Raw genomic sequence first — 22,456 nt, 5'->3', positions numbered from 1 at the left:
CTGACCTCCTGTTATCACCTTCTACCATACCAAAAACACCAGGATCAGAAAACCATTTTTTTTTTTAAGCATCTAAGTTATTTAGCATTCTTCTAATGTCTTTCTCCTGAAAAATCACAGGAGGCATACGGTGATGACATTTTTCCAATTGTATGCAAATTTTGTGCTCCAGAACTAACATTCCTATATATCATCTTTATTATCTTTCATACTCAGCTAGTACTGTATCCCAGTGCATTAAGCAGCCATATCCCACCCTGTAAGAAAGGGAAATTCTGTGATTCAGCTGATAGGTGATCCCTCCCTCACTGATTCATTTAAACCACTAACTCACAGAGGCATTCCAGATCTTTGTTATTTCTACAGGTACATCCATGGAACTGTTCCACTGAATTAGCATCCAGCATTCCTCTGCTTTCTGTTGGACCTGTTTTCAGTCTATCTGCAGATGCACCAAACCTGCATCTATTCTTCCTCATGAAGTGTTCCCCCCCCCCTCCCCCAACAAACGCAATCCTGAACTCTTCAAGAAAAATATCGATAGATTTTTTCTTTCCCACCATCATCTGCTACCCACACTCATAGCAATGATGTGTTACATGTGTATGTGATCAATATTTAAAAAAAAGTTTAATGCCTACTTATGCCTCATCTAACATACTCCAGGTCCTGAAGTTTCTAATGTAAGTATTGTAAGTATTGTTACATTGAGTAAGTCCAGTATAACAATGTTTACCATAGTCAAAGTTGACTGTATATGATATTTAACCCAACATTATTCTGCTTTTTCTGATTCATATTTGTAAATGTTTTGGCAAAGAACATGTTTTTTAAATTACAGCAATAATTGAATGGAATGGTTCATTTCTACAGTGTACATGATATCGGACCAAAACTATAGCCAATGTTGCTATAGTTTTGGGTTCTATTTCTGTTATGCTGTTACTCAGCTTTGCTTCTATCGATCCCTTTTCTTCTCCTTGCTTCCCCCCCCCCCCCTTTGTATATAGCTGTGCTATAACTGATCAGCTTTAGCATTGTCGTAAGTATGTTTCGGTAATGCAATGAATTATGGTCACCATGCCATCCACAGACCAAAAGAGAAATATTTCTGAAAGGGAACAGTTAAACATCAACAATCAAAAGAAAAAATCAGTTAGAAAGCAAACAGAATACATGCATCTTGTGATGTCAACTAAAAATTCCCATTGTGACATCATGTAGAGAAATGCATAATATGATCCCATTTGGACACCTGTTGATGACAACTGCATTTGTAAATAACCATTCTGGTTTAAAAGGTCTTTGATTAGTGATATGTCTTTTTCAATCTCTTACCTGGTTTATAAAATTTTTGAGACTTATCTGGCTAGCTAAAATTTATAATTCCTCTGACCTGTTACAATATATTTCTGTAGAACAAAAAGATTCAGTGCAAAAAACAAAGGCTCAACTTAGAGCTGAACGAAGAGCACTGCAAGAAGCTCAACGAGCAGCCAAAGCATCTAAAAAAGAGATGGTTTCAGGAGATAAGCCTCCAATACAAATATCACAGCCTTTACCTGGTGATGTAAAACCTAATAAAACTAACCAAAAACAAGGTAAGTAACATCAGCCTATTTTTGATACTATCTTATAAATGTGTGTGAACTTGTGCAATGTGGCCCCTGAATTTCAGGTCCTTGTCCACCATTACTCCTAGATCTCTCATCTCCTCTACTTCCTTTAAAGTTTCCCCACCAAGTGTATATTTCACATCCCAATGTTGCTTATCAAATCTCAAAATCTTACACTTTGCAACATTGAACTGGTAGTTCCACTTACATGCCCATTCATGCAATCTATTCAAGTCCTCTTCTAAAGCTACCACATCAGCTTGACTCTGCATTGCTCTCCCCAGTTTTGCATCATATATATTTAACTAGTGATATGCAAACAGCTGCATATCACTAGTTAAACCCATCCCAATACCAATTATTGGATGTGAAATCTTGTATGTACAGTCTCTTGAAATAATTTTGGTTTGACAATTTCTCTTAAGTTGATTGTTAATGCTGAAGTCAAGTTCTTTTTATGTTTGTTGAACTGTGTTCTTTTTTATTATTCTCATATCCTTTATTCCTCAGCCTTTTATCTAATTAGCAGACCATGTTTATGTTGCTTAAAAGGAATAATTGTTGAATTTCTAAAATCAGTATTTAATTCATTAGCAGAACAGAGTAGCAGTTGATAGTTTAATGTTAAACTCAGTGCAACTTATTTATTTTAATTTTTTTTATCCAGAATAAAAAAGATTAAAAAAGTTGTTTTTTTTATTTACTGTTATTTTATCAGAATGTCAAAATAAAATGCCAACATAACATTATTTTAACACTTCTGCTTAGCAAATCATGTATTTACAAATAAATCCCATTTATTCTAAATGCCAATAGCACAGGCTTCAAATCAAAATTTTGTGAATGAGTTTTGAAGCAAATAATTTCGTACCTAAGTTTGATTTCAGAAGTTCTGTTTTTCACGAACCAGAAAAATATATGCTCATGAACAAAAAACATTAAAACTACCTATCTAGTAGCGTGTTTGGCCTCCTATAGCTGTGATAACTGTTTGTGCCCATCTTGGCATTAACTGCACTAGACTGGAAGGTATCCTGAAGTATTTTAGACTAACTAGATAGAATAACTTCTTGGTAGTTGGCAACCAATGTCAACTGATGTATGTGTTGAGGATTAAAATCAGAAGAATGCATTATATAATCTTATAGTCGGCCCCACTTGGAGTCAGAATTACTTCATTTCCTGGAAAAGAAAAACTCTTTGTACTTCCATATCAAGTTCACTATTGAATATGAATCAATAACCATCTACCCTTTTTGGATTCCTTAATAATTTGAAATCCTACAGGTCATGTTGAATTTTTCAGTTATTTCAAACCAACCTTTATTGGCAGATAAGTTCACTCATCCTCAGACCATCATTCATCACAGAAGATGGATATTATCAAGAGTCTTATCATGGAGCTCATACGATCTGCTCTTCTGATTCCGTTTTGAACTGAGGAAAATTAAAAGCAGGCTGGTGGCTAATGGATATAACAAAAACTACTATTCGAAAGTTATTGATAATTATTCTGTTTACTAGACTACAATCCGCTGTGAAAAGAATTTCAGTACCACCTTAAAAGAACTTCAGACAATGATCATGGATCGTTTATCAGTACGAAGAATCAAAGAATACATTACCACCCTTCTCCTTACCAGGTATCTGTACCCTGCTCATGTCATCTTTGCTATTTTGAACTCTGATTCTGCTTTGATTAGAATCCAAGAACATTTTTTTCAAATATGACAATTTGGCCTTGATTCTCATGCTGTTGACACTAGCCACGGAGTTCTTTGGAACTAGACAAAGATTCTTCATTACTGCGAGTTCAAGTCTTTTCCTTGAAACATGTGAAATGCTACAAAATTGTCCAAACCTCAACCAATCAGACTGTATGTATACCAGTCTCTAAGATTTTGGAAAGTGGTTACTGTTAATTGTTCATAATGTTTTATTATAATTGTTACTTTGAACATACCACTTCAGCTGCAACTGAGACATGAACTAGTAGGCATGTGCTTCATGACTCATTCTTATAATCATGATTTGAATGTAGTTAACTGGTCTGTCTCCCTGATGATATCTGCGTTATGTCAGATGAAATATATTGGAGTTTTTGCACAAAAATTCTATATTTTTTATGTGTAAGCCATGAAAGTTTCTGTAAAAAAATTTAGTATGCTTTTCATTTTATTTTGAAATGGGCTTAATTTTTAATTCACATGCAAAATTCATTCACTTGAGCCATTTCATCTAATTGAATTTTTCAAAAAAAAAAAAAAAAAAAACCTCTTCTTTTAAATTTTTTATCTCCCTAAAACATTTTGAATCTTTCAAAGATTGATCTTAAAACCTTTAATTATCGATAGAAACAAATGCAAAATCACATAAACTGTATATAAAAGCTAACAATTAAGGATCAGTATTATTACTCAGAACTGAAATAATTTTACAAATCATTTCTCATGAGATTGGGTCTATGGAGTAGAACTTTACAGCTCTCTTATGCACTGCTTAAAAAGAAGTCAATGGACATCCCCATGGGCAAAATGCATTGTGCCATGTAACGAGTCGCATGTTTGTAGCCAATATAAACTGGAGGAATATGATGCAACTGTGTCTGAATGAAATGGCTGTGAGAAGGGAATTGATGGACTTCGAAGGACAAATTGAACCATCTCAGGTCAATAATCAGTACTACCATACTGAGATGGAAGCACAAGGAGTCAACTGCAAGTGCTACTTGCAGCGGACAACTACTACGTTCACAGAAAGTCATCCTAGGGTGCTACAAAGGATAATATGTAAAATTCATATCCATTGGCTGATACATTGAATGCAGAGTTTCGAACATCGACCGGAATACAAATCTGCACAAAAACATTCAGAGCAAAGGCTAATAACATGGATTTCCATGGTAGGATTGCATATTGCAATCCTCACATTATCTGAACCAGTATGCATCATTGTCTTTAGTGGTGTAGAAAGTGTGTGTGTGTATGCAGTGGGACATGGAAATTTGGAAAGCTGTATTATGGAACAATGAATCATGCTACACCCTCTGTTGTGGGTATGGTAGATACCCAGTGAACATCTCGTACCAGAGTGCATAATCCCCAGCTATGAAATTCAGAGGTGGTAGTGTGGATGGTATGGCCTGTTTTTCCTGGTTTTGGTCTCAGACCTCTGTTTGTGGTGCCACAAATATTGAAGTCCAAGAGGTATCTGAATATTTTAGACAGTACATCTTCCTGTTTTGTGGTATTTCTACAGAACTAATCAATGTCTCTTTCAGCATGACAATGCACCATGTCATAAGGCTGCTGCTGTAACTGCGTGGTTTTTGGAGATGAATGTCATCACACTTGACTGGCCTCCCCAGAGCCATGATCTCAACCCTATTGAACATCTGTGGTATGAACTGGAGCATCGGGTGAGGTCAAGGGATGTCCACCACAATAGCCTTGGCACCCATCTTAATACAAGATGTAGGACTACCTGTCACTGTGGTGACTGCAGCAATCCTGCATGGAATACTTTCCACAAACACAATAGCAATCAATGGGAATTTTGGACCATTCTTCCTGTAGGCATGTAATGAGGTCTGGGCTGTTGTGAGGTGGACGTCCCTTGACCTCACCCGATGCTCCAGCTTTGTGAATGACTTGTTTTGTTCTACTATATTGAGACTGTAGGTAAATGTACTGGGTAACATAAATTTGTCAAGCTTTGGATATTTTATCTAATCTTGTTCTTCTATACAATATAAGCATACCTTTCCTAGTTGGAGAAAATGCCATCTAGATCTCTTGATGATAGATGATTTTCATCACATGGTGAAACCTTGTGTTGGTAAAATGCAAAATGACTTTTCCATGTTTAGTTTCTAGTGTGGTGGCTCACTCTGTATTCTGTTCTTCTTATATGCATTGTTGATGACATCCTTTGAGGATCTGCTGAACATGGTGCAAGGTCAGCTGCATTGGATTGAATCTGAGGCAGAGGAGACTATTGAAACTAGGTACAGGCTAAAGACCGAGTGCTTTCAGTGCAGGAGACATTATCCATACCGTCTACATTTACTGTTTAACTCTTTTCCAGCATTTCCAGCTGTCAAAGACATTGCAAATAATTACAATATTGCTGTGAATCAGGTGAAACATCCTACAAAAAAAAAAAAAAAAAAAAAAAAAAAAAACCAGAAATTCTGAAATTCTGCATTTATTTCACCAACATTCAGAGGTTAACACACCTATGAATGCAAATCCCATCTGCGATGTGAAGAAATTTTGTAAGAGCCTTTCAACTGAAGGTGAGTTAGCTGGTCCCTCATAAAGAAGTTGCAGTGTTTTTCTAGTGGAAACTTGTTCATCCTTCAAAGTAGACAAATTAGCTATTGAATATATGCAGTTAATGAACATAATACACTCATCTCATAGGCTTAGCCACTTTGGCCTAATTCAGACCAGCCAAAACTCAGAGCTTTTAACACAATAAATGATGTGCACCACTACTTACAGATATGTAAACTTGATCTGCTATTTCTAATAGAATATCAAACAGCAGCCACAATAACCAATGTCTACCTCATCTGAACAATACACTGCATTATTCCTTCACAAGGGTGGTTGAACATCCACCATACCTGATATCATTTGCTGTCTTTATCATTCCCCCACTGAACATAGAAAACCTTCTGGTCTTCAGTAATCTCAACGCACACTTATTTCCCTTTTCGTAATTTGTCTGATCCAACTAGAAGTGCCATGTATTTCTTGTTCACATCTTTAAAGCTAATAGTATCAAAGTTGCTTTTTGGTCTTCTACACAAGATCACATCCTTACTTAGAAGAGTACTGAAATCACTCTCCCCAGCATTCAAAATTGAGGTGCATACAAAATATGCTATTCCTGTAGCATTAGTTATAGGCCAGACAAAACCATAAAAATTAAACAAAAAGGAACACAATGAAAGATGTTGAAAAAAGAACGTGTAAGTCTGACTTAACTTTCCATTTTATTAAAGTTATATGGACTTAGGCAGTAATGCCTTACATGTCTTAAGTGACTATCAGAAATTCAAAGAGGTGTAAAAGATAATAAGCACTCCATTTTAGTGCTGTAAAAATTAAGGCATGATTCTTAGATTCTTACTGACATGTTCAACTTTGATAGAGCCTAAAAGAAATATCAGTGAATCACTATAACAAATTACCAAAAAATCCCAACCAAAGCTCTGTAGGTACAATGTACAATACTGTGCTGAAAGAAATTCACTGTACCAAACTATGCACTATAACAAACTATTCTTGTGTTCCATATGAGAGTGCTATGGTGAAAGTCAACTGTAGGATATTAATAATAACTGTTTGAATCAATAAACTGTGACTGGTATTCTCAGTACTTGTGTTTACCATTGTCTATAATTAAGCTACTCTTTTTTCTAAAAATTAATAGTAGTTTTCTAAAGAAGCTGACATGATTAACTTCTTCAGAAACTTGATTAATTTATGTGATCAACAACTGTCTTAAGATTTACTTATGCATTGCCTACAGGTCATAATAAAATAATTTTGTCAGAGTATTATTTATTTTTATTTTATTTTTTTTATGTCTGTTTTAAGTAAATATGATTGTTACATTCAGTGTCACATTCAGTAAGTTTTTTTTTTTTTTTTTTTCAGTCATTTTAAATCAGTTAGCTTTAGTATTCAGTACAACATGTATTGCTAACATAGTTCACAGATTTAAAATATTTAAAATCTGAAAGCTTTAGTATTCAATACAGCATGTTATGCTAGAGCAGTGTTTTCCCAATCTTTTTTTTTTTGAGTCATGACTCCCTTTTATAATAGCCAAGTAACCTGCAACCCCTGCCATATTTGTAAAAAGGCATTTTTAATAGGATAAAGAAAACACATTGATAATAGATTTTTCAGAATATAATTCTTACCTAACATTTAATGTGATGCTTGAACTTGCATCTGGGCAACCAGGTTCAAACTTTGCAGCTGAGTTTTTGTTAAAGCCAACCTGATGTCATCAACATTTTTCTTGCTTTGTTTTGATATGAAGAAACGTTGATAATCTACTTTCACAGAGATATGTAGATACCAATGGAAGTAAAACTTGAAAGGCAAGCACGTTGATATTTGGATATTACTGATACATAGCATACTAGAACTGAGTCAGCAGTTTTTCATAAAACAAATTATGTGCCAAGGAGTCGTTCTGCAGATCCCAAGAATTCATCCTGTACTTCATCAGGAGTACTGGCTATATTCAGAGAAGCAGAGAATAGGTTTTGTACCAGTGCAGTGGCTTCTGTAAGCTCAGTGCTGAAATTCCTCTTCAAGGGATTCAATGTGCCTAGTAATCTCCTCCTTCAGATTCTCATTCAGTTCACTTTCAAATTCCTTTACCACATTGCAGAGTTTTTCAAACATGGCAATGTTTTCAAGATTTACTTTCCAATGCCAGGCCAGTTTTGCAGCTTGGATACAAATGCCTGAAGATTGTCTTGAAATTGGATAATGTGTGTTTCCTTTCCCTGACGTTTCAGGTTCAGGTTATTTAGCTGATCTAAAATGTCTGCTACATAAGCAACTCTTTTTTTCCAAGCTTCATCATTAAAGTAAGCCACAAGGTCATGTTTCCCTTGCACTTCCAGGAACAACTTGATTTCATCTTTCAACCCAATGACACAATTGACAACAGTTCCTTTCAACAACCAGTGTACAAAAGAAGAACCTCGTGATTAGAATTCATATCTTTACAGAGTTCTTTGAACAGAGGTGTTGAGGGTTCCATATTTCATATAATTCACAATTTTGATCAGAGAATCATGTGATCAGAACCTCATGATCAGAATTCATATCTTTACAGAGTTCTTTGAACAGAGGTGTTGAGGGTTCCATATTTCATATAATTCACAATTTTGATCAGAGAATCATGTACCTCTTGCAGAGGAGCTGAAGAGTCTTACTGGAAATGAGCATATCAGTGGATAAGTTTGGATTAGCGAATTTTCCCCCCAAGAGGCAACAATAACTAGCGTTTAAGACAAAAATAATCAGATTCTAATGGTACATCAATTTAATTCTGTAAATAAATGACTTAACTGATAGAAAAAATGCTACTGTACTGTAATATAAAACTTAAAAAAATAATACAGTACGTAAGTTTATTTTAGTAAAATATTTAGTTTGTATTTACCTGTATTGTTGAGGATTCTGATTTAATAAAATTGCATAGTTCAGTACATAACTTAATTTGCATAAAAAATATCACTTTCTTGTACGTCGTCGTCGTCATCATCATCCGGTAGCATCCTCTAGCAAAAGGGTTGCAGCAGATGAGCAGCTCTTCTCCATTTCTCTCTGTCTGTCACTTCCATCATTCTTAAACCAGTCCATTCCACGATGTCATTAAACCACTCTCTGGTTGGTCTTCCATGTCTTCTCTCCCCCCTCAACTTTCCCTTATAATATAGTTCTTGTCAGGTGTCCCAAAGAACCTCTCAGAAGATGTCCTGCAAATCTAGTCTTTCTTTGCATAATATTCTTTAACAGTGTTCTTTCCATCCCAACTCGTCTTAAAACTTCTTGATTTGATATTCTTTCTGTATAGCTAATCTTTTCCATCTTTCTATAACACCACATTTCCAATACATTAATTCTTTCCATATCTCTCTTTCTTAGTGTCCATGACTCGCTTCCATAACTTGCAATACTCCAAGCTGTTGCTTTTCTTATTAACTATTAACTATATTAACTATTCCAATTCTAACGCCTATTTTAGTGTTCTTGTTTATTAAAATTCTCTTCATTTCCATAAATGCCGATTTAGCTTTGCTTATTCTATTTCTAATGTTCAACTCTGAAGTTCCTTTCTCTGAGATCCAGCTACCTAAATATTGAAATCTTTCCACTTCTTCTAAAATCTTTCCTCCACATCTTATTTTTACATTATCTCCTATTTTTCTACCCATTATCATTATCTTGGTCTTTTTTCTGTTAATTCTTAGTCCATACTCTTTACAAGAGTTTTCAATTCTTTGAATAATTTGTTGTAACCCATTTTCACTTTCTGCCATCACTACTACATCATCCGCATATCTTAAGTTATTAATGATTCTTCTGTTTATTTTTATTCCTTCTTCTACATCCTCAAGTGTCTCTCTAAACATTTGTTCACTATAAAAGTTAAACAATAATGGTGATAACTTGCATCCTTGTCTGACTCCTCTCTCCACCGGGAATTCTCCTGTTTCCTCTTGTACACAACACGAAAAAAAAGTTTCACAAAATAACACAAAAAAGTTTTTTTTTTTTTTTTATTTCTTTTGCTTCTTGGAAGCTAAACTTTTTTCGATGCTTCTTCTCGGAGCTGCATTAGCAATAAAATTTTGGAATGGCATATCATTCTGCTTAGCCCGTTCTATACACATATTAAAACTGTCAACTGCTTCTTCGTGTTTTACTTTTTTTTTCTTAGAGTTCTTTATCATCATCATCTGCTAATTCATTCTGTAGCATCATATTTATAATTTAAGCATCTGATTTAATTTCAAATTCACTTTCGGTTCTGCCTGTAATCCATTCCGTACAATATGTTTGTGAAATTTCAACATCTGGATTTATATTTTTAACCAAATTATGCCCGTTTTGAATATCCGCTTTTTGTGTATCACTCTAGTTGTCTTTGTAAATTCTAGAAGTCCAGTTTTTTCCATGACGCTCTACAGCGGTGATTCATGCCGACAATATAGTACGTACTGTACAGTATAAAAAAGCAAACGTGACACACAATAAATCAAAATAGGCCTACCATACAATCCACAGTATGAAAAATATATATACTGTACTGTAATAATAATAAAATAAATAATAATAGTTAAAATAATAATTATTATATAATAATAATAATAGCACACAAAATAATAATATGTAATAAATAAAACTTTTTTTTTTCTTTCAAACCGCAGTTCGGATTACTGAAGAATTCAGACTAAAGAGATTCGGATTAGCGAGATACTACTGTACAAACAATTGAAATGAAATATTTCAGGAAAGTGGCACAAAAAAACAAGACTAGACCAAATAAGAAATCAAACCATAAGAGACAGCCTTCAAGTTGCACCTCTGAATCAATTCATAACATAAGTCCAAATGAGATGGTTTGGACATCTTAATCGAATGGAAGAAGGAAGAATAGCAAAAACTGTATATGAAAGCCGGAAAATAGGAAAAAGAAACATAGGCAGACCCGGGAAAGGTTGGCAAAAGGAAATTAAAGAAAAATTGGAAAAGAAGGGAATTAACTGGAAAGAAGCAAAGCAACAAACCTTGGACAGGACGGCATGGAAATCTCTTTGGCAAAATCTTGATGCTTAAAAGCATAAGAGATCATAGACGAAGAAGAAGAAGAGACTGCCCCAAATTTGAGAAGCTTGCATCCTTAGAACATCAGCCCAACAGCCAAGACAACCCAATTTACCCTGCTAGGACTTTAGGACTCTAGGCCCAACGGCAGTGCCTCATTTGCTCGTCGTTATTATATGTGCCTGCTTGCACATATAATAGTTTTTTGTTCCTAGAAGATGGCAATGTAGATTGGCGAAATACTGGAAGGTATTAATTAAAGTTTTTTAATTAATATTTAGTATACGTTGTCATTTCCTGAAAAATTTAAAGTCATGTGTAACCAATGTATTGTATAAGTTTATCTACAAGAATTATATGTGCTTTCGTTATCTGCGTTTTTGTTTCATTTTGGTACATAAGGACTATCACTGTTTTGTATCAAAGGTGTGGAAGCTTCCACACATGTGCCTCGTTTGCCAACTCCATTTGCTGTGCTTAGTGACTGAGTCCATTTTGTGTCCCTACTACCTTATTGGTCTATGTGGTATTGTCTATCTGTAAATAGCTTCTACACCTTTTGAGCAAGATGTCTAGCAATAGAAAAACAAAGGAAACTAAGAGTGAAAAGAAGAATGTGAAGAAAAGACCTAGTTAATTCCATTCTTTAGAGGTGAAGTTGGACGTTCTGAATTGGTTTGATAGATGTAATATAGTATTAACTTTCAAAAGGCCACAGAACTGAGTGATTTTACAATGAGAACCATTTATGAGAATGCTTATAAAATTCATAAGAGCACTCAATCATCTATGAAGCTCAATGGGACCAGAGTAATAGATCTTGATCTTACGTAGTTGTGAAAATGGAAAGGATGCTGACTATGAACATCGAAACCAGTAGAATATGCCTTTGTCTTGTATAATCATATGAGTGAAGCAGAAAAATTTGTTTGGAAATCTGATAAAAGATGAAAAGAAACCAACACCTTTTGCTGCAAGTGGTGACTGCTTTGACTGCTATAAAAGTCGCTATGCGTTCCACATTCTCAATCACTGACAAGGCTGTAGCTTCAAATCATGCTGTTGCTGAAGAATTTCATAACCTCCTTAAAGCAAAGATAGCAGAAGGAAATTACACACTGAAGCAGATGTTTAACTACTTTTATGCCTTAATATGTATGAAAAATGGATGCATTTTTGATTAAATTAATCTTAAAGGATCAGAATCTTGTTCATTTGGGAATGCATTATTGAATATTTAAGCCTGTCGTTTTATGCATGTTCAGTATGCACTATGACTCTCGAGGATGCAATTCCATGTATAATGAAAATTACCTGTAAGCACTCCAGACATTTAAAACGCCACTCTATATTTCATTGTTCTTGGTTTTAGCAATGTTCTCTAAGCAGTTAAAGAAACTTACTTGTTAAGGAGTTATGTAAATTACTATGGAGAGTAAAACACATGGTAAACAAAGGTATTATAATAACAAACTCTGAGCGTTATCTTTTCAGATCAAATATCATGAATGTTACTGACAATGGAAAAAAAATTTGTTGCCATTAATAAGACATGATTTGAAATATTTGACATGTTATTAATCATGGAACTTCGGGAACTTTTTATTTCACATACACACACACACTGTATTTCAGTACTAGTTATTCAGCATGTTTTACACCAAAACTAAATTTTACTGCTTCAAATGTAAAAGTCAGCAATACTCATGCATGTAATATTATGTGGAATATTTGTTCTTTATGGCTGCATATAAGCTGCAGTTATTTAATAACCGCTTATGGAAATAGATTGGTATAATATGTCTGTTTATTACACTTTTATCTTTAGAACAGAATAAAACTGAAAACAGAATTGCATCTAGTGAATCACAAAAAACATTAAAGAAGCAAGGAGTAAGCACAAGAATCGACAAACATTTGAAAAGTTCACTTTTTTCTAATCTTATTCAATATCAGCAGACTTCTCCACCTTCAGGGTAAGTGCAAGTTCTAGTATTTGTTGATATTTCCCTCTCCTGCTCCCTCTGTATTTGGATGCTTTAATTAGTAATATATTTACCATCTTCTATATAGATATTAGGCCAGCAGCTTATTATAGTGAGGTAAGCTGGCAGTTGTTATTATTATTATTAGTCTTCAAGAGGAGACAAAAGTCCATTTGGGATGACAGCAGCAGAAATAACTTGATGGGGTTGGAAATAGCACTTTCTTATTGGAAATTTGCAAGTGATATTCCATTTCATAAAGGCAGTCTATCACATCAAGTGGAGAATTATAGATCAGTGGGTTTTATTAATGTTGTAGACAAAGTAATGGAAAAAATTGATTTTAAAAGTTATCCAGGGCATTCTTGATAGGAATCATTTGAGCAGAGCATAGCATGGATTCATTAAGGGCAGAGTGTTTATGACAAATCTGCTAACTGTCTGTTCATGAAGTCATAAGAGGAAATAGACAAAGGGAATGGCCATAATGTTATTTAATTTGAATTTTCGCAACACCTTCAATGGCATTCCACATTGTACTGATTAATATGTGCCAAATCGGTATTGATGATCATTTAATGAAATGAGATTGCAAATTAACGGATAGGTGACAGGGAAAATGGTGTTTACATGGGTTTTTCGAAGAGCTAGTTGGTTAGGAGTATTCCTCAGTTAGGGCCTTGTTGTTTAATATATTCATAAATAATTTAGGATGAAATAACAATAAAGAAAATCTCTCTCTTTGCTGAGTAGTCAGTTGTTTAGATGGCATGTCTTCACAGAATGAGCTTAATAGGACAGATAGGAAATAGTGATTAACGTTAAAAAATTGCAAGTACAGTAATCTCTTAGTTATCCAACTGCAGTGGAAAATTAGTTTGCTGGCTAGATAACTGAAGGGCCGGTTACCTGAAGATAGCAACATAGTGTACTAGAAGTCACTTAACATACTATTCCATTCAAGAATCGGTTAAATTAAGGCTTAGTTGAAAGTTAACTAATTGAAAGATCGCCATATAGGTAATTCAATAAGAAAATTATATTACATGGGTATGAGTTGAATGGGCAGGCTGTAGAAAAGTTAACGAATGCAGGGATTTTGGTTAGGGAATTTAAGTTCAGCAATCATATTGGTAAGTCAACTAGTAAAACTCCACAGATTATAGGTTTAATTTAAAGAAGGTTCACTTGTAGGAGAAAGGAATGTATGACACCATTATACAACTCCTCAGACTAGTATTGTATTATGGCTCGCAACTTGACTCACCAAGGTTTCTAATAGATGTCAAGAAAGCCTACGGTATTCAGAAATGTATATGTGGAGATGGTATGATATTTATAAGAATTGGTAGGTTCATTGTAATGTTATGAATTTATCTAACAGGAGATGGAAAGGAGAGTTAATGGAGGTTTATAGGTTACTTCAGGACATATATAAATAAGATTGTTCAAGATTAAGAAAAATAAGATAGCAGAAGATTGTTGCACTTGGCTGAATGAGGCTTTATGGGGAGAAGAGATTAATAAATAAAAAAAAAAAGAAGAGTGAAGTGGACAGGTATTACAAATATACAAAATTCGTTTTTACTGTTAGGATGGAGAAAATTTATGGGTGGTGACATCCATGGTATATCTTGATCATAATGATAATCAACATTGTGATCAAGATACAGTATATATGGTTGACCACAGACTGTTTGAATTATTTTCATCTGGGTGCTATGGTTTTGCTCTCATAAAAGCAACCTCTTTGGAATTTGAATAATTTGTGGATTTCATGCCATTGTCACCATAATGGATATTTTATACTTTTACTATACATTACTACCATCATTTGTGTTCAAGGTTGGTGAGAAGAAAACCAGAGCATTCAAAATAACACCAAGATGCTAACCACATTCAAAAAAATAAACTAGCTCAATACTGTTTCATTTGGACAACTTTCACATTCTTTTGCATGTCTTATGCTTCATTTATACAGGTATCCTTTTGCATAATTAGTAAGTCTCAACCAGACAAACACACATTGATCATTTCCATTATTAAGCATGCACATATTATTAATATAGTATCATAACTTGGTCACCCTTACACAGATTCTCATGTGCTATTAGAGCAGGGGCTCCCAACCTATTTGTTTCCTAGAGCACATTCTAAAATACCGGTAGGGCGACGGGCACCATCTATTTTTTCAAGCAAATTTTTTGAATTCGTTTGTTAAATGAATACATACAAAGTTTACATTATAATCAAATGTTTTATTACTTAAAAGTTTACATTATATAAAAATTTAAATATACATATGTAAGTTTAGTGTGATCTTCGGCATTGCATTTCATTGGCCAGTGCTTCATAATTAGGAGAATATGATGATATTCCAGTTCTTAAACTGGAATGAACAACTTCGAATATGCATCTACTTTACCTTGTATGCGTTTAATACTCGTCATGTGTCATTAACGCATGCCATGAATTGTTGCGTGATTATTTCAAACTATACGGCACACGGTTGAACACGGTTGGTCACCCTTACACAGATTCTCATGTGCTATTAGAGCAGGGGCTCCCAACCTATTTGTTTCCTAGAGCACATTCTAAAATACCGGTAGGGCGATGGGCACCATCTATTTTTTCAAGCAAATTTTTTGAATTCGTTTGTTAAATGAATACATACAAAGTTTACATTATAATCAAATGTTTTATTACTTAAAAGTTTACATTATATAAAAATTTAAATATACATATGTAAGTTTAGTGTGATCTTCGGCATTGCATTTCATTGGCCAGTGCTTCATAATTAGGAGAATATGATGATATTCCAGTTCTTAAACTGGAATGAACAACTTCGAATATGCATCTACTTTACCTTGTATGCGTTTAATACTCGTCATGTGTCATTAACGCATGCCATGAATTGTTGCGTGATTATTTCAAACTATACGGCACACGGTTGAACAGCGGCAGGCACACACAAATTGGTCGACGGGCGGCATGGTGCCCGCAGGCATAGGGTTGGGAACCTCTGTATTAGAGAATACAGAGAAAAAAGTAAGAAAGCAATTTTTAAACTTTTGTTCCCATGACATTTGTTTATCTAAAACTAGCTTAATTAGCATAGTCATGTAGAGACTAATTTCTCTCTTATTCTATATAAATTTATTCAGTTGACTTCCTACAGAATCAACAGCTTTGTTGATTCTGTTGTCTATTTCCACATTTAAATTACAATCATTACTAAAAATTGTGCCTAAGTAGCTGAAATGTTTTACTTGTTCTGTAGGTATTCCATTCACAATGCAGTTGATATTTTCAATGTTTCTGCCTATTTTCATTGTCTTTGTCTTGTTATTGCTGATTTTCATACCGAATTTATTACAACAGTTATTCAAATTTAGTCAGGGAATCTTGCTGGCTTGGATTTATTTAAAAGTATAACATCATCTGCATAAAGTAAAGAACTGAGATTAACATCTCCAATTTTGATATCAGGTTTTAATACTGGTTTCCTTCATAACATGATCCATATAGATAATGAATAATAGAGGAGATAATGTACATCCTTCTCTGACACTAGATTTAACATCAAACCATCTTCCTGTACTTCTTTCAATTTTAACTACTGACAACACAGATAAAGACTAAGTATCGCTTCATGTAATACGTTGTCATTTCCTGAAAATGGTGATAAAGTTATTCTTCATAGTATAAACAAGAATTATGAGATTTTTCATTTTACAAGTATACTGAGCTAAATGTATTTGTTCATTTCTATAACATGTCTTTTGTAAATAATGTCATAAATAATAAACCCAGGTAACATATGTATAGATGCAAACAAGACTGAAATTTCAAAATGGGCATTTCATATAAAGAAATTTGTGTCACTTTCATATCTAAGATAATGAATTTTGTAAACTAAGCAGGACTTGATGACCACAGATTTTTTAAAAAATCTCAAAACATCTAGCTCATGACAATAAAAGTACAGAAAATATGTTTTTAAATCAAAATCTTATAAAATAAAAAAAATAATAGAATGAAACAATAAAATGTAAATTTAAAATTAAAATTTTTTTTTTTAATTCTGCAATATGGGATATCTAAATATTTAGAGATATTCTATAGTGGGCCTGTTGTAAATTAATTAATTGGACTATACATTTATTTATTTTATCTTTTTATATCACTTCCACACAGGAGAGACTACACAAATGCTTATGTAGCCAGCCAGTGCTGGTGTGTTGATAACATAAACTTTTCATGTAGTACTATTATAGTATCCTGTACATTCCTTGATACATATCAGGAATGTGATGATTATGATGATGATGCTGTGCAGGCAGAAGTCAAGAGAAAAGTAATCTGTTGTAATCATTGGTCACATATATTCCATCTTGTTCTTAATATATCAATTCTCCCCCCCCCACACACACACACACAGACACACACACACAAGAGGTCCTAAAACCTATAACACAACAGTGCAGGAGGTTGGTTAGAAAGAAGAAATATGTGTTTCTTGAAAACTGCTGGTAATCATAATCCTTGAGGAAAATGATATGGAGAAGGTGGCTCTAATAACCCGAAGTAGATTTAGTGAAAGAGAGGATGGAAATTTGGTTTGATAATTTTGAAGCTGTACTGCATGTGGAACAGCAGCTTCTGCTGTTTTGTATTTTTGCATGTTTTCATGATGGAACGTCAGCAAATTTTTTTCCAACAGATTTCTCATTATCCAAACCATTTCTATTATGACCATTGGATTAGTCAGCAGTGCCCTTATCCTTGGCCAAATAGATTTTGTGATCTTAATGCTTTTTTTTTTCTGGGATCATGAATGCATTGGTATATGCACAAAAGTGAATTATAGGAATTTCACTGCATGGAAGAATTTTGGATGTTGTAGGCCAGCCAGATCGACCCATCGATCGTGGACCGATTTTTAGTTGATCTCATGTGTATTCCTCTTTACTTACAAATTTAATTAAAACTGAAAACATAATATTTTATCTATCATTATTTTGTATTATTTTTAATTCGCTTTAAGTGTATTACTATTGTTTATTTATTTTTCGTTAAATTGTCAAATCAGTAATTTTCTTATAAGTCCGGATAAATGAATTAATTTGGATCAGTGGAAGTCAAACAGCGAGTTGAGTGAATACTATTATAAGCAAAGTGTAAAAACTCCATTATAGCTTAAATATTAAATATTCCAAAGCACATTACATCGATATTTTACTTAGGTTAAGTCCCATGTGAATATTGTAAAAAATAAACTTTGTCTCGGTATAGTTTGTATTAGATGTTTTTGTAAATAACTCTTTTGAAGCTTACTGTATATACTGATTTAATAAGAATATGTTAGAGTGTTAAAAACAAAGGCAACATTTTTGTCGTCGAAGCTGTACATGGCAGCATTAGAAAGATTGTTATTGAAACTTGTATGTATGAGAAAGGCTTGCAGGCTCTAAGTGTAAACATCTCTGAAGTCAGTCAGAAAGAGTTCAAACAACTTTCCGATGGCCGGCAACTTACAATCAAAAGAAAGTGGAGGAGAACAAAAGGCATGCCGAACTTGAAACTTAAGATGAAAGACTCATACCGATTCTTTGGGGGGTTGCCAAACTTCATGTGAGGTCTCAGAGGAGGCCTAATAAAAAGGGATTGAAGCAAGCAGAAGGGGTCCCGGTTCCAGAATTGCTGTCAGAGAGGAGGCCACTCGGTCCAGAGTTGCCGTCAGAGAGACTGCCCGGATCCACGTTGCTTGAGAGTGGAGTTTCCCGCTTGCAGATAGGAGCTTCTCGGTTCGAGACATTGCTAGAGAGAGGCTACTTCTAGGCTGCAGACAAGGTTTCAAATTGCCAGAGAAAAGTTTCCAGGCCAGGTTAATGTCAGACATTCACCAGTTTTCATTACAATTTGATGAAGCAAACGACTTCACTGATATTGCTCAGTTAATGGTATTTATTCGCATGGTATTTCAAGATTATTCAAGTAAAGAAGAACTTTTGAAAATTATACCATTATTGGGAGGGACTAGGGGTGAAGACATTTTTTCGGCATTTGATGAATTTGTGAAACAACACAAACTTCCGCTTTTTAAACTTGTGTCTATTACTACTGATGGTGCTCCTGCAATTATAGGTAATAAATCAGGCTTCATTTCATTATGTAAAAATGATGACAAATATCCAGATTTTTTAATGTACCACTGTATTATCCACCAACAAGTACTGTGTAGTGAAAGATTAAAAACAAAAGATATTTTGAATATTACATTTAAAATTGTAAATTCTGTTCGAGGAAAAGCCCTGCAATGGCGGTTATTTAAATTACAGGCAGATGATGATAGGGAACTTCTGTTGTACAATAATGTTCGTTGGCTCAGCAGAAATAAATTTTTAGAAAGATTTCTTGTATTAATTAACGATATAAAAATTTTCTTGATGAAAAAGGAGATATTTATCCACAATTGAGTGATAAAAGATGGTTGTTACACTTATCATTTTTAGTAGATTTCTGTACAAAATTAAGCAATTTAAATTTAGAGTTACAAGGTAGAGATAAAAATTTAATTGACATGTTAAGTTCAATAAAAACTTTCCAACAATACTTACTTTTATTAAAGAAAAATATAAATGACCGTGAATTTAGATATCTCCCATATTTATTAAAATTTTTTGAACAGAATCAAGAAATTTTAAATTCTTTTAAATCATGCTTCGCTATGATTTAAAAGAATTTATTTGTGAAATAGAATTAGTTGAGGAAGAAATAAATTCAAGATTTAAAGATTTTAATAAAACTGAAATGATTGTATCTTTTATCAATAATCCATTTCAAGAAAACTTGAACATCACAGAAATTTCAAATAAAATTAGTGGGATGTTTGATATAAACCAAGCTGAAGTAGAACTTGAGATAATAAACATTCAGAATAGTTTACATTTAAAATCGATAAACAATGAAGTCATTTGGAAGTATGCACATGAAAAATTCCCAGTATTAACTGATATTGCACGAAAATTCTGTCGTGTTTCGGATTGACATACTTGTCACAATCCGCTTTTTCAAATATGACCGTTATAAAAAATCAATTAAAAAACCAAATTACAAATGATCATTTGGATGATTGTCTGCGATTGGCCACTTCTTCATATCAACTGAGCTATGAAAATATTGTGAGGTTCAAACAATGCCAAATTTCACATTAACTTTTTTTTTTTTTTTAATCAACCAGCATTTCCTGTAACTTGTGAGTTTGTAATCAATCTGTTGTTTTTTCTAACTTTGGTTTTCCAAAATAGAGAAATAAATATTTTATTCCAATATTTTTTTTTTGTATTAAAATAATTAAAAGTGATAAATAAATTTTTAAATACACAAATAAAGTTTTTAGTTGTTTATTTGTGCGTAATCAGATATCAGGTTGGGGGAACGTGATCTATATAAGAGAGTAGATTGCCGAATATCTTTTTATAGAAAAGTAGTTTGCGTAGTAAAAAAGGCTGGCTAGCCATTTCAAAGTGCATGTTTGAAATGGCTAGCCAGCAGTAGAAGGAACAGTGCAAACTTTATTAAGACATATAATAATGTATATCCAAGTAGGAGATGGACATTTTAAACCAGTGGTTCTCAAACCTTTTGGAGCTGGGATGCATTTAAAATCCTACAAATAACTATAGGTGCACTATATACAAATTTCTGAGAAATATGTTATAATAATAATAAGCAGTTATAATAAGCAGTGGTGTTAGAGCTGGGTTCTTTACTTTTAGAGTGGTAAATGAGTGGAATAAGCTGCCAGAGTCTGTTGTGGGTGCTATGACAGTGAGCGAGTTCAAGGCAAGGTATGATAGATACTGTGAGAATGTCGTATAGTTGTGTGTAGTGTAGTGTGGACATGATGTATAGGCCTCCCTCGATGAGTCTAAGGACTCCCTGGAGTAGCCCGAAAAAAAAAATAATAATAAATAATAATAATTAAGTCAAATATTACAGAAAAAAAATAATGCGAGAAAATAAAATGAAATATACCTTAAGTTTATTCATTCTTGTGTTTATGAGAAACATGAGCCTGATGTGTCCTAGTGATTGCTTCAATGTTTGGGCATATGTTTGAAAGGCAAACTCTTGTTCAAACTCATATTCTTGTTCTCTTTGCAAGAAAAACTGCTGTTAATTAACATAATAATGATGTGTTAACAAAAAGAGCAGTATATCCATAATGAAAAGGTATAATAGAGTAACTATATTTATTTTTATATCTGGACACATATTTCTATGGAATACCACAGGGTGCGCCTGGAAATCTTCTAGGGCGAACCCTTTGAGAACCACTGTTTTAGACAAATGTTATAAGAGCGTTATTGTTGAATATTTTTTAAATAATTGATTTTCCAAAATTATGTTAGAAAATCAATTATTGGAAAGCAAGTTTTTTTGGTGTGTTTTTTTTTTCCAACTTACTAATAGTATGTTTTCAGATGATATTAATACATATTTCAACTTCTAATTCTAAAATAAACAATGTGGTATTCTGAGTTTATATGAACTTTTTTTTTCCTTGCTTGAAATGATGAGGAAACAACCTCACAAAAATTGTCATATTCCTCCCAAGTTAACTTCCACTTTATTTTATAATCAAGTGAATTACTGGATTTTGCAAAGATCTTTGACAGAATACCACATGGAACTCTGTTACACAGATCAAAACAAATGGGGATGATATGAAACCGATGATAGGGATAAAATGGTGGCTGATGGACAGATACCAAAAAAGAAGTGTATATGGAGATGCAGAATTCAGGAGAAGGCTGGCTAGTGGTGTGCTGCTGGGCCTAGAGCTTAGGCCATTGCTGTTTAATTTGTACATAAATGATATGAGAAATAAGTTGAAGACTGACTGACAATCCATTCCAATGTGAATGGAATGGGTTGTCAGTCAGTTTTGAGTGCTTTGTCTGTTAATGGTTTCAAGGAAAATGCCAGCCTGGTTGGCTGAGTGGTTAGCGTATTCGCCCTCCAGCCAAGGCTGTGGGTTCGAATCCTGCCGTGGCATGGATGTTTGTGATTATCTGGAAAGATACTGTTGGTGGTCGGAGTTTGCAGAATGATTTAAATAGGCTGACGGTAAGAATAAAACATAATGGATGTGAATGTAATGTGGAAAAGTGTAAAATTACATTTTGAAGTTTTAAATTATGCATGTGGCATATTGCTACAAGTAGCCAGGGTAGCTCACAGGATTCCTTGGTTATTGAAGAACACATTAACAAGCACAGTTAAGGAAGTTATCATTCCTTTTTATAAAGCCTTGATACAACCACCTCTGGATTACTGTGTTCAGGTCTGGTCACCTGGGTTTCTTGCAAGTGAAGAAGTGGTGGAAGGATCCAGAGGCGATTTGACCAAGATGATGAGTGGTCGGTGGAATGTATCTATTAGGTTAGGTTGAGGGTTTGCAGGTTCTAAGAGTTGGTTG

General features: G+C 33.9%; 1 protein-coding gene across 3 annotated transcripts in view; it reads left to right on the top strand.

Annotated features, from left to right (window-relative positions):
• The window catches only part of eIF2Bdelta (eukaryotic translation initiation factor 2B subunit delta), a 380,912-nt gene that overhangs the window by 286,727 nt on the left and 71,729 nt on the right, over positions 1–22,456 (top strand). For all 3 annotated transcript variants that reach the window (XM_090407674.1, XM_090407675.1, XM_090407673.1), the window contains 2 exons: positions 1,419–1,601; positions 12,813–12,960. In XM_090407674.1, the coding sequence (XP_090263800.1) occupies positions 1,419–1,601; positions 12,813–12,960 (331 nt within the window). The remainder of the gene's footprint in view (positions 1–1,418; positions 1,602–12,812; positions 12,961–22,456) is intronic.

The sequence above is a fragment of the Typopeltis vanoorti genome, chromosome 17 (genome assembly GCF_054136105.1).
Source record: "Typopeltis vanoorti isolate ZY-2024b chromosome 17, IOZ_Tvanoo_1.0, whole genome shotgun sequence".
Taxonomy (NCBI): Eukaryota; Metazoa; Arthropoda; class Arachnida; order Uropygi; family Thelyphonidae; genus Typopeltis; species Typopeltis vanoorti.
Note: the sequence above shows the minus strand (reverse complement) of the source record. Positions and strands in the feature narration are given on the sequence as shown.